Below are 14,138 nucleotides of genomic sequence, written 5' to 3'. Positions count from 1 at the left end.
TGGACTGTGGGAGGAAACCAGAGCACCCGGAGGAAACCCACGCAAACACGGGATTAAAGTGCAAACTCCACACAGACAGTGACCCGAGTCCGGAATTGAACCCAGGTCCCTGGCACTGTGAGGCAGCAGTGCTGACCACTGTGCCACCCTGCTGCCCCAAGTCACGATGGCGAGTGGTTTGGTGGTGAAGGTTTCAGGTGGTGGCATTCCCATGTATCCGCTTGCCCTTGCATTTCGGATGGTAGAGGTAGTGGATTTGGAAGGCATTTGCTGTTGGAGGAGCTTTGGTGAGGTCCTGCAGTGCATCTCGTAGATTGTACACACTTCTGCCACAGTGCGTTTGTGGTGGCGGAACTGAATGTTTAAGGGATGCTGAATCAACTGGAATTTTCAAGACCGAGATTGATAGAATTTTGAGAAGCGAGACTGTCGAGGGACATGGACCAATGCAGACAAAATAGAGCCCCAGTACAGATCTGCTACAATCTATTAGAATGGCTGAACAGACTCGAGAGGCAGAAATAGCTTATTCATCTTCCTACTGAGCTTTGATACCACTGCCAAATGTGTGAATTTTCAGGTCCAGCATTTTCTAGAAATTTAGCAACAATATAAAAACTTCCACTTCACGGAGGAAAACACACAAGTTTTAAAAAGTGCCCATTTGAAAGCTGACAATGCTTGCAAAAGCCATGGCCACTTACATTATAAAACCTTTCCCAAAGAGACATGCAGACCATATAAAATTATGGCAGTCCAGACTTTCCATCCAATTTCGTTCCTTTAAATAATGTTATTTTGCCAGTTGTATTGCATTAAACCAACAATCAAGTGCACACTGAATTACCCATTATTCATAAATGCCGTTCTGTTTTCCTTTAGAGCTTTCAGCACAATATTGATGTTAGCATCTTAATTTTCTCCGTGATTACATTTTGTTTATTTTTAACTACCGTGGGACAGCAAATGAAGTAAAAACAAACCATACACATTGAAGTAACATAATTAGAAGGGAATACTTACTCATTGCCCCAATCCAGGCGAGCTGTAATGTGCCGTTTTACATCTTTCATCCGGTCATGTGTTAGATGCCCCACGAGTACCTGCCTTCGGAGATCAAGCAGCTCATTCATCACATGCCACAGCCGATGGAACAGATCCCCATCATTCTTCTGTCAAAAGAAGAGAGAAATAAGATACAAGACTTTGCATGTTACAGAAAAATAACATTCCCCTTTAAGAAATTGGCTAACACAAACCATAAAGAGAGAGGGAGTACCCAAAGGATTGGAATCCTTGAAAGTTGATAAGTCGCAAGGGCCAGATGGATTGTTTCAGAGGCTGCTGAAGGAGGTCAGGGAGGAGATAGCAGATGCTTGGAGGATGATTTTTCAATCTTCATTAGATACAGGGGAGGTACCGGCAGACTGGAGAAATGCAAACGTGGTCCCATTGTTTAAAAAGGGATCTTACGTTAATAGTGGGCAAATTCCTAGAACCCGGAGAGATAGGATTAACTGTCACACAGAAAGGCATGGACTAGTCAAAGATAGTCAGCATGGATTTGTTAAAGGAAGGTCTTGCCTCACAAATTTGATTGAATTATTTGAGGAAGGGATAAGAAGGGCCGTTGAAGATCGTGCAGTGGATGTTGTGCACATGGATTTTGGCAAGGCATTTGACAAGGTCCCACATGGCAGATCAGTCAAGAATGTGAAAGTTTCAATTGGTGTTCCACAGGGCTTGGTGTTGGGACCCTTACTGTTTGTGTTATATATTAACGATTTGGACCTAAACATGGAGAGCACAATTGGGAAATCTGCCAACAACACAAAGATTGGCTGAGTGTTGGACAGCGTAGAGGATAACTGCAATCTCCAGAATGATATAGATGGATTGGTGGAATGGGAGATAGTGGCAGATGGAATTTAATACAGAGAAGTGTGAGGTCATGCATTTAGGGATCTCAAACAGTTATTAGAGAGTACACACTAAATGGAAATATGCTAAGAGGGGTACCTGAAGTGAGAGATCTTGGCGTACAGGCACACAGATCCCTAAAGGCAGCAGACTAGGTTGTAAAGAAAGCATATCTCCTTCATTGGCAAAGAATAGAATATAAAAGAAAGGATACGATGTTTGAATTGTAGTGTGTGCAGTTCTAGTCACCACACTTCAAGAAGGATGTAATTGCTCTGGTATGCAGAGGAGGTTTCAGGGTTAGAAAAGTGTAGCTACGAGGAGAGATTAGATAGGTTGGGGTTATTTTCTTTGGAACAAAGAAGGCTGAGGGGAGCCTTAATTGAGGTGTTCAAAATTATGAGGGGAAGATAGAGTGGACAGGAATAATTGTTTCCCTTGGTGGAGAATTCTAGAACCAGGGGACATAGATTCAAGATGAAAGGCAGAAAGTGTAGAGGGGACATGAGGGGGTAGTGGGTGTCTGGAATTCACTGCCCGAGTCGGTGGTGGAGGCAGAGACCCTAGATTATTTTAAACAGTACCTGGGCCTGCACCTTAAATGCTCTAAGCTACAGGGCTATGGACTGGGTGCAGGAAGGTGGGATTAGATAGGGCACCTCGGGATGGCACGGACAAGATGGGCTGAATGTACTCCTTCTGTGCTGCAACTTCTCTATGATTCTATGACACCACGGCTCATATCAAAAACATCCTCCCAAAAATGCTATGCTAATGGAGGCAATAATAAAATATAAAAATAATTAAAATTAACAGAACAACAAACAAAGTTTAAAGCCTGAAAAGGCTGCACACCATACAAGGTGGGCAGGCAATTAGGCTCATTCAGAAGCTTGTCAACCGCACTGAAAGATTGTCAGCAACCTCCAGTTTCCCTACACGACAAGGTTCATATTGCTCGCCTGGGGATGGACAGCCAGCGGCAGGCCACGGTGTCAGCACTCCAAGCAGGCCCCAGTTGCCCTCCCCGCCTGGTTATGGTTACAGCCAAAGGCCACACTTCCTGGGATTTTCCCCACCCCCAACAGTGGTGGCCTGGCTGCATTTTTTTGTTAAAGTTTTAAAAGTGGCTGGAAGATCACCTTGCCGCGCCCTTCCAGTTAGCTACTTTGTTCTACTGCCGTGTGCTTCTCTGAAGTTGGAGCACCTCCGATTGGCCATCCAGCTTTGAAAGTTCGCCCATTATCTTTAATTGAACAGGAATTATGTCTCCATGCCAATTCAGGGCTCAGTCATGTGAAAATTACAACTTTATTCAGTTTCCCACTGGAAGGAGAATTTCTGACCCAAAAATGAACTCCTGGCTCCTGTTTTCTGTGTCAGTAGCTAATATTCAGTCCATTGATGCTTCATTAGAATTAAAATTTACAAGCAATCTCACTTGTTGGCTTTCTGAGGACAGGTGGAAACTAAGAATGAATAACTTTACTACATGTCACGGTAAGAGTTAATGGATTAAGTGCTCAGCAGAGTTTTTGAATGTCTGGGAAATAACGTGGGAATTAGGTAAAAATTCTCTCAGTTCGACAATGAATAGACATTATAAAGCAGAAAAAATCCAATGTATTTACCATCTTCCACATCCTCAGGATGCCCAAAGCATTTCACAAGTAATTAATTAATTTGTTGAAATATTGCTGCCTGTGATACCGAATGGAGAAGCTGATCTCTCAGAACACCGCTCTAAAGTAAATGTGCAGTTCAGATCTGGACTTGTCTTTTCTATTTTAAGTCATACACACATTGGTCTGCGTCCTGGGATTATGTTTAAAACTTTCAATAATTCTTTATCTAGAATATATGGTTTCCTTCTTGACCGTCCCAACTCATTCAGAGCCCTCCCACTCAAATTTTGCTATTGGTGTAGTGGCTTTCTATTTCAAGTTTCCGTCACCGACACCACTCCTTACCAGACACAATGGAAGACTGTTTTCAAATGATAACAAACATGGTGCATGGCTGAAGATCTTACTGGAAAGCAGAAGGTGTAGCCTGCAAATGCAGGGTTCTCCTGTCGCAGGAATAGTTATATTATGCAAGCTGTTATATTACAGAGATGCAATATATATAGATTACTCATTTGTCTTGCCGAGTTGTATTTAACTTGATGCTAAACAGTTGAAATCTTCCAGTTGATGACAAATTATTTGAGTAACAAAATATATACTGGAGTTCTTTTACTTTAATACTTTGACTAGTAATACAATTAACTAAGATTAGATTAAATTAACAATTAATATAATACACTATTGCTGGAGGAGGTACTGACGACAGGGGGACTGGAGAAGGGGGTAGTATCGGTGGTTTACAGGGCTCTTTTGGAGGAGGAGGCTGCGCCGCTAGAAGGGATCAAGGCAAAGTGGGAGGAAGAGTTGGGAGAGGGTATGGAGGAGGGGTTCTGGTGTTAGGTGCTCCGGAGGGTGAACGCCTCCACCTCGTGTGCGAGGTTGGGGCTGATACAGCTGAAGGTGGTGTATAGAGCGCACCTAACAAGGGCGAGGATGAGCCGGCTCTTAGAAGGGGTAGAAGATGTGTGTGAACGTTGCAGGAGGGGTCCCGCAATCCACGTTCATATGTTTTGGGCCTGTCCAAAGCTGGAGGATTACTGGAAGAAGGTGTTTCGGGTAATCTCTAAAATGGTGCACGTGAAACTGGACCCAGGCCCCCGGGAGGCCATATTCAGGGTGTCTGACCAGGCGGGGTTGGAAATGGGTGCGGAGGCAAATGTTGTAGCCTTTGCCTCGTTGATTGCCCGAAGGCGGATCCTGTTAGGGTGGAGATCAACCTCTCCACCCTGTGCCCTGGCATGGCGGGGGGACCTGCTGGAATTCTTAATACTTGAAAAGGTCAAATTTGAACTAAGGGGAAGGATGGAGGGGTTCTACAACTCATGGGCGTTATTCATTATGCACTTTCAAGAACTGGATAACATTGAACATTAGGGTGGTTGGGGGGAGGGGGACTGTATGTGTTAATGGTGACTATGGGTGGTTCCTGATTCCTTTTTGTCATTTGTTTATGTTAACATGTGGGCTAATATCTGGGGTTTGGTGGGAGGATGGGATCACTGTTATTGATATGGGGATTGACATTACATTTGTTAATGATTATTGTTTATTGTTGGATGTAAATATGGGAGAAAATGTGAAAAAGGAGGAGAATAAAAAAATATTTTTAAAAAAATAAATAATACACTACACTCTGAGCTGGTCACGTCTATCCTCCAGCTGCAATACACACACTAATACTAAGAAAGAGCGGGAAACTCCTTATATAGTTCCTGTTAGTGTTGCAATCTAGTGATCATCTGACTGTACTGACTGCACATTAACATCAGAACATTACAGCGCAGTACAAGCTCTTCGACCCTCGATGTTGCGCCGACCTGTGAAACCAATCTAAAGCCCATCTACACTATGCCCTTATCATCCATATGTTTATCCAATGACCATTTAAATGTCCTTAGTGTTGGCGAGTCTACTACTGTTGCAGGCAGGGCATTTCATGCCCCTACTAATCTTGAGTAAAGAACCTACCTCTGACATCTGTCCTATATCTATCACCCCTCAATTTAAAGCTTTGTCCCCTCGTGCTAGCCATCACCATCCGAGGAAAAAGGCTCTCACTGTCCACCCTATCTAATCCTCTGATCATCTTGTATGCCTCTATTAAATCACCTCTTAACCTTCTTTTCTCTAATGGCAACAGCCTCAAGTCCCTCAGCCTTTCCTCATAGGATCTTCCCTCCGTACCAGGCAACATTCTGGTAAATCTCCTCTGCACCCTTTCCAATGCTTCCACATCCTTCCTATAATGCGGCGACCAGAATTGCACGCAATACTCCAAATGCGGCCGCACCAGAGTTTTGTACAGCTGCAACATGACTTCATGGCTCTGAAACTCAGTCCCTCTACCAATAAAAGCTAACACACCGTACGCCTTCTTAACAACCCTCTCAACCTGGGTGGCAACTTTCAGGGATCTATGTACATGGACACCGAGATCTCTCTGCTCATCCACACTACCAAGAATCTTACCATTCGCCCAGTACTCTGTATTCCTGTTACTCCTTCCAAAATGAATCACCTCACTTTTCTGCATTAAACTCCATTTGCCACTTCTCAGCCCAGCCCTGCAGCTCATCTATGTCCGTCTGTAACCTGTAACATCCTTCCGCACTGTCCACAACTCCACCGACTTTAGTGTCATCCGCAAATTTACTCACCCATCCTTCTGCACCCTCCTCCAGGTCATTTATAAAAATGACAAACAGCAGTGGCCCCAAAACAGATCCTTGTGGTACACCATTAGTAGCTGAACTCCAGGCTGAACATTTACCATCAACCACCACTTCTAACAGCTAGCCAGTTTCTGATGCAAACCGCTAAATCACTCTCAATCCCATGCGTCCGTATTTTCTGCAATAGCCTACTGTGGGGAACCTTATCAAACGCTTTACTGAGGTCACTGGTAGTTCATGACATGTTTCTGACATGCAGTCTGAAAATATGATGCCACGCTGCAAAGAAAAAAAGCATCGTGCTCGGATTCTGGAGCCAACCGATAGCATTGCTCCTGGTTCCTATCTGCCGCTACTCCAGGTTGCACAGTGGGTGGAAATTTCTGGCCTTGCCAACCTATTACCCACAATGTGCAGTCCCAGAACAGCAGCAGCGCGAGTTGGGGAAGAGTGACAAGGGGCAAACTGGCTTAATTGTGAACTGGGGGGGGGGTGCAGGAGGAAGAAGAATGCTACCATGTAATGGAGAATGGGAGAGCAGAGCGTTACAATCAACTGGAGAAGGGTAGGAGAGAATAATTAATAATTAGGTGAACAACTGAATGCATATCCACAATGGCCCATAAATGAAAGATATTTTATTGCGCTACACACATTTGGCTGTTACCGAACGAGAAAATGACTGGCAGCTTGGGATCAGCTTCCTTCAATGAAAACGACATCAATCCCTTTTGATCAACTGAAATATTCACTAACTGAGCCTGTGGCAGATGGTAGCTGAATATTTCTGCAGAGTCCTCCTCCCCTGAAATGCCCCGTTTCCATGGGGATGTGGGACCTGGATTTAAATAAGGATTTTTCTGAGCAGGTCGATGTGGTTTCAGAAGATTGTGTGCATTTTTTTTAAAAATTCAAGCAGAGAGCTAAGGAATACATTTTATTACTGAACTATCTTCTCCAGTCTTTTAATACAGCGGCCAGACTCACAGGAAATCCCGATTCACAGCAGCTGTGTAAATAATGGGCCTGAATCAACTCAACTATCGGCAATCTGCATCTTTTTTTCGGTTCACCGTTGGTGCATCCGAGTCGGAAATGATCTCCTTTGCAAACACGGACCAAACAGGGCACAATTTCCTTTTCAGGTGTATCACCGCTTCATAGTGGCCTGCTTCGATGCACTTTTTCAGTTTACTAACAAACTAACCAGTGCATTTAAAACCCTTCGTAACTGGGCATGGCAACAGCTTTCTTCTGCATCTTTGAGAGGGCGAGGACAAGCAAAACAACGATCAGCACAGGATGTGATGGCATGGGAACTATTATCTTTGCTCAGCTTCGGGCTTCCGGTGGCACCCTCGAGGAAGCAGGTCGCAGGTCGGATCGCTCCCGCCCACGATGGGCAAACGGACCTTTTCCAAAGGACTTTTTCGGGACCGGGCGACCTGAATCGGTGGAGGGGACGATAGGGAAGAGGCTTTCCCCCCCGGGACAGCTGGACCAGAAGTGGTCGAGTGGAGCGGCAAGGATCGAAGCGGGAGCAGCGGGGACCCGAGTCCGGGCGGCGAAGCACGGCAGACGGCAGGGACCAAGGAGCAGAGGCCCACTGGCCAAGAGAGCAGCAGATGGAGTTCTTCAGGAATTGCTTCGCCGAACTGAAAAGGGACACGCTGGACCCGATGAGAGCGGTAATGGACCGAATGGTCGAGACACAGGCGGTCCAAGAGAAGGCGCTCAGGGAGGTCGAGGTGAAGCTCTCCAGCCAGGCGGACCCGGTAACAGAGCTGGAGCACGAGGTGGAGGAGCTGAACTCCCGCCAGAGGAGGATGCAGGAGCAGCTTGAAGAGCTGGGGAACAGAGCTAGGAGGCAGAACTTGAGGATCATTGGCCTCCCCGAGGGCTGCGAGGGATCGGATGTGGGTGCATACGTGATGGGTATGTTCGAGGCGCTGATGGGACCGGAGGCCTTCCCTCGACCCCTGGAGTTGGTTGGGGCGCATATAGCCCCCGCAAGGAAGCCCAAGACGGGCGATTGACCGAGGGCCTTGGTGGTCCGCTTTCACCGGCTGGCTGACCGGGAACGTGTGCTGCGATGGGCCAAGGCGGAGAGGAGCAGCAGATGGGAGAGCAGCGAGGTGCGCATCTACCAGAACCTGGGAACGGAGCTGGCCAAGAGGCGTGCAGGATTCAGCAAGGTAAAGGCAGCCCTCTACAAAAAGGAGGTGAGGTTTGGAATGCTGTATCCTGCGAAGCTTCGGGTTACGTTTGAGGAACTCCATTACTACTTCGAGACACCAGAACAGGTTTGAGCTTTCATTAAAGATAAGCTGGACTTGAACTAACGGGCACTTCGTTTTTTCCGTGCTGTACAGTGGTGGCGGTCTGTTAACCTAACTTGCTCTGACTAGGAGTGGACTTTTATTAAAAGAAGAAGCTGGACTTGAACTAAAGGACTCTGGGGTCTCAAGAGCTTTTGTGTGGCGGCGGTTTGTTAAATTATCCTGTACTGTAATGTTTTATCCAAGATTGTTTTCAACCTGGACAGAGTGGGGGCTGGAGGGCGCACTGCTTAGGGTGTTTTTGGGAGATTGCAACAAAGGGGGGGGGGGGGGGAAAAGAGAGAGAAGAGAGGGGCCCTGCACTTGGTGTCTTTCAGCAGGAGATTGGGGCCTCTGGTAGGGGGATGGGCTAGGGGCTGGTTAAAGGACTTGAAACGGCACAGGGGATACAATCAGGTTAATGGGTCCTTGGTCTATGGGGGGAGGGCCCGAGCACTCGGGCGGGAGACAGTCAGGCGCCAAGGGCAGGGGTCAGCGTAGCTAACGTAGGTCAGGGGGCAGCAGGGCGAGTAGGAGGAGGGGCGGGCTAGGGCCAAGCGCAGGGCTGACCTGGCAGGTCAGGCCTCGGGGGGGCAGGGGAGGTCGGGGGCAGCTGAGAAGTAGAGCAGAGGAGACTTAAGTGGGCAAGGGGGGGGGGGGGGGGGGTGACCAGGGATCCCCCCGGGGGAGAAAGTCGCTTGCAGACTCGCGGGGAACAGCGCAGGAAACCGACACCAGCAGCACCCGAGGGGAGTTGGTTAGAGCCACATTAGTTTAGTTAAACACGTGTGGTACGGGCAAACAGAGCTGATAGGGGAAGTGCCTTATTAACATGCTTATTCTTTCCCACTGTTCGTTTTCACTATGTTAAGGCTCTTTGCACAGGGCCGTTTTTTCTCTCTGTAAATGTTACAAATTTGTGTTAGATAAAACATTTCCAAAAAAAAAAAAAATCTTTGCTCAGCTTCCTATCCATTTTATTTTAAGCACAATTCCTCCTCCCACCTTGAACTCGCAGTTTCCACTCTCCCAAAACTACACAGCATCTCTTGACCAGAGGTCAATGCCCTGAAATGATTTTGAAATGATCCTCTTCCCACTTAATGGCAGCACAAAAGGAAACAACGAGAATACAAATGGAATCCTTGCTCTGCCTATCTGGATCTAATGAGAAAAAAATATGGAAGTAACGGTTCACTTCAGCTACTGAACTATAGAACATAGTGCAGAAGGAGGCCATTCGGCCCATCGAGTCTGCACCAACCCACTTAAGCCCTCACTTCCACCCTTTCCCCGTAACCCAATAATCCCTCCTAACCTTTTTTGGACACTAAGGGCAATTTTAGCAAGTCCAATCCACCTAACCTGCACGTCTTTGGACTGTGGGAGGAAACCGGGGCACCCGGAGGAAACCCACGCAGACACGGGGAGAACATGCAGACTCCGCACAGACAGTGACCCAAGCCGGGAATCGAACCTGGGACCCTGAAGCTGTGAAGTAACTGTGCTAACCACTGTGCTATCATGCTGCCCATGTCTGAAATTATTCAGGTGGCTCTTCTGGTAATAACTCATATCGATTTAATTATTAGAATTCAGACGGGAAAAGCTCCACTCAAAATTCCTTCAGAAGGTGTTTCCGTATCTTGGAATATATTTTTGATTAAATAGCCTTCTCCAAGGTTCAACGTATCCAAGTTAAAACTAAACCAAAACAGCCAGCTAAATATTACAAGTCTGAGAAATATGTCTGTCAGAAAATTGAACGGAGATTTGCATTTGTACTGCTAACCTACTAACCCACCAGCAGTTGAAGAAAAGATTTCATATTAAATCACACTATTGCCACTTCAGCTAGCCTGGCTGTTCAAACTGTATGCAAGTGTCAAAAATGTTCACATGAGAGAGAAATAGGAAATGTGCAATGATTCATTAGGCCCAATCTATTTTTAAATGTGAACATGGCTCCTGGATGCACTGCTCACCCAACCGTATTATTTGTGTGTGAAAATAATGACAGAATTGCGGTAAAATCCTATGGTCCCAGAAGTCACAGCTTTGAACGGAGTCTCTGCAATTATTACCAGACGTGACAATATCCTACTCTTCTGGTGTCAAGAAGTCAAAAGAAAATTGACAGAATTGGAGTAGAGTATTTAACCCACGCAAGTGTATTTTCACAATAGACTGAGATTTGTAGAAGTAAGAAAACTATTACCACATAAAGCTGTTTCCACATAATCCCCCATTCTCGTAACGTTCCTGTCATCTCTGTAATGACAGTGTCTTCTGTTGGAATGATTGTTTCAAATTGCCTGTGGTCACAAGAAAAATCACATCATCCTTGAGCTGATTATCATACATTTGCAATGCGTCATGAAAGTGCCAGGCGAATTCATGCATTTTTGATCCTTTAAAATTAGAGGATATTTTAAAGTTTTACATTGTTAACTTCAGTGATGAAAAATTTCTCCATTGACCGAAAACAATTCCACACAAACTGTGGAAACAGCAAGTCTTACGAGCAACTTCTGAGCATTCCTGCATATAACTACCCGTGTTGAACAAATTGTTCAACGGTATGATCAACAAAAGATGTACACAGTATTTACCTCAAATTGTCCGAAACACAATTCCACCAATGGAAAAGTCCCTACACTAGCTACCCATTCAGGAATGTACAGTATAAATAGATGGCGTTTAATTCCTTCATTATATTCTTTGCTTATGAAGTGTCTGGGCAAATTTGCTTAATATCTTATGACATATGAATTGTTCAATTTATTGGCGGGGAGCCACCACAAATCCTGGTCATCAATATCAGAGAAGGGGGAGGGAGTGGCTGGGGAGGGGACTTTGCAGCTAATATTTCCTGATTGCCAACCTGGTAAAACATGAGGAGCCACATGCCAAATGAACGGTATACCGGTTTGTCAACTGGTAGATGTGGGGTACAACTTTGTGTCTGGGTGCGAGACATGATCTAGAGTCTCAATTTTATTTACTCATTTTTTTAAAATTCCTCTTCCAAAAGGGTTAGATGGGATTCGGGGTCATTAGAATGCAGAGGAAATATTTCTGCGTTGGGAAGCATGCCCCTCCCACCCCCAGAGAAGCCAGTCATCAACCCATTTTGCAACTTTAAAAAATCTGGCAGATGCCGGAGGTGCACTGCTCATGATCCAGGCACCCACTGGGAGCACAGTTAAACAAGATTCACAGGATCCCTGGAGTGTAGAAGGAGGTCATTCGGCCTATTGGATCTGCACTGACCCTCCGAAAGAGCACCCTACCTAGGCTCACTCCCCTGCCCTATCCCCACAACCCTACCTCTTCTGCACATCTCTGGACACTAAGGGGTAATTTAGCGTGGCCAATCCACCTCACTTGCACATCTTTGGACTGTGGGAGGAAACCGGAGCACCCGGAAGAAACTGCCGCAGACACACGGAGAACGTGCCAACTCTACACAGTAACCCAAGGCCCCATGACCTCAACCTCATACTTTGCCAGTGTCAGAAATGGCGGTCATGGGGGCTTGTTCAACCCAGCACTAATATCAAGATGCTGAGCCTTGAATTGTCAATCCACCTAAAATTAACTAACTTTAGAAATAAGAAGAATAACTCCAATGGAAAGGAACAAGATTCCTAAAAGTAATTAAAGGTACCTACGCTAGTCTACTATACACATTCAAATTTTATCCCGGAAGAAACATTAGATCCAATTGCAATCTTTCTGGTCACCAAAAGTAATAAGAGGTTAAAGGATTAAGGTTAAAGGATTACAATCAATGTTCTTTCTTTATTTATACTTGGGTTTCAACTAAACACAATCCAGGAACAAATCAGGGATCACATAGCCAGTAAACCATTTAGTTTTTGCTTTAACAAGTGATCATGTCACAAATAGCCAAAACAAAAGTGTCAACAGAAGCCATCAGAAAAGGTATATCAAGGTTCCTACTCGTGAATTACTACAGGTGGGGAGGGATAGAATGGGGAATGGGGAGATCAGTGCAGAACATTAATTGTTGCGGTCAAATTATTCAACAGATTGTAAAATAATGTAATTGTTGGCCTACTCGCTCGATTACAAAAGGAAAACGACAATAGTTATTTTTGCTCATTATAGTCTTCTGTAAATCCTTTCTGTGTAAATCATGCACAAGAACATATTTTCAGGGTTTGATACCAATTAATCTCAATGTTATTCATGAAAGCCTCCAGTAGACAGCTTATTTGATCACCACTGGAGAACAATTATAGATTATGAAGGATATTTTGATCTGCCATGTCCATGAATTATTTCTTTCTGCGTGGATCTGGGTGCTGCGATATGGTAATTACTCTAGTCACTCCGTCTCACAACTGTGTAAATCATAATATTTCATTAACATTCCTAACCTCACATGGAAAACAGTCTTCTCTATCACAGTTCAGTCACTAAACTTACCCTTTGTTTCTAACATTTGCATTTTTCAAGTGAATGTAGGTAGCTGGAAAGACTCCCTACAAGAATAAAAATAAAGTTATTTTTTTTTTTAAACTAGTTTTGTTACATCTAAAACACATAATTCATTCTTGAGAAACACGTTACAAAAAATAGACTTGTGACAATTTGTTCTCTTTGGAGGGACCATTGGTAATACGAGATGTATGGTTGGTTAAATGCACTTTCAGCTCAACATTAAAACCTGTTGTGGATTTGACTCAGAAACATAGAAAATACGAGCTGGAGAAGCCCATTTTGCCCCTTGAGACAGCTCGGCCACTCATTATGATCCTCGATCGCTGATCCTTTTTCTCAATGCCCTGCAAAATCCTCCTGACTAACATCTGGGGACTTGTGCCAAAATTGGGAGAGCTCTCTCATTGGCTAGTCAAGCAACAGCCTGGCATAATCATACTCACAGAATCATACCTTACATACAATGTCTCAGACACCACTATCACCATTTCTGGGTATGTCCTGTCTCACCAGCAAGACAGGCCCAGCGGAGCTGGCAGCACAGTGGGAGGGAGTTACCCTGGGAGCCCTCAACATCAAATCCAGCCCCATGAAGTCTCATGGCTTCAGGTCAAACATGGGCAAGGAAACCGCCTGCTGATGAATCAGTACTCCTCAATGTTGAACACCACTTGAAGGAAGCACAGAGGGTGGCAAGGGTACAGAATGTACGCTGTATGGGTGATGCGCAATCAATTACTCTCGAGACAAGGTGAGTCATAACTAATAGGCTTTAATCTGCTAGAACTGTTCCCCAGCAGCTTCGATACAGAAAGTGAAGGCTGCTGGGACGGCGTCGGTTCTTATACTCCACCTCTCAGGGCGGAGCTATGTACATCAGCCAATGGTAGACTCCTGGGTCTAACCAATGGTCATCCACCTCTCGGGTACCGCAATACCTGGTATTACCACATTCACCCACTGTTTAAAAAAAAGAGCCCGGCGGGATGATGGCCAGCGTTAATAGTCGCCTTTCGCACGGTATGACCAGGTATGGAGGTACCGTGATGTCGAGGGTAATAACAAAGTGTTCATGGTGCAGCAATCAGTCGATCGGGTGGCCTGGTCGTCTGGGCTTCGGCGGTGATTCT

General features: G+C 45.3%; 1 protein-coding gene across 6 annotated transcripts in view; it reads right to left on the bottom strand.

Annotated features, from left to right (window-relative positions):
• The window catches only part of LOC140396552 (dedicator of cytokinesis protein 4-like), a 458,932-nt gene that overhangs the window by 310,704 nt on the left and 134,090 nt on the right, over nt 1-14,138 (bottom strand). For all 6 annotated transcript variants that reach the window (XM_072485296.1, XM_072485300.1, XM_072485297.1 and 3 more), the window contains exons 4-6: nt 12,994-13,049; nt 10,757-10,853; nt 1,024-1,172 (exon numbers count right to left, since the gene is read on the bottom strand). In XM_072485296.1, coding sequence (XP_072341397.1) covers nt 1,024-1,172; nt 10,757-10,853; nt 12,994-13,049 — 302 coding nt within the window. The remainder of the gene's footprint in view (nt 1-1,023; nt 1,173-10,756; nt 10,854-12,993; nt 13,050-14,138) is intronic.

Source organism: Scyliorhinus torazame, chromosome 19 (genome assembly GCF_047496885.1).
Source record: "Scyliorhinus torazame isolate Kashiwa2021f chromosome 19, sScyTor2.1, whole genome shotgun sequence".
In the NCBI taxonomy this organism is placed as follows: Eukaryota; Metazoa; Chordata; class Chondrichthyes; order Carcharhiniformes; family Scyliorhinidae; genus Scyliorhinus; species Scyliorhinus torazame.
Note: the sequence above shows the minus strand (reverse complement) of the source record. Positions and strands in the feature narration are given on the sequence as shown.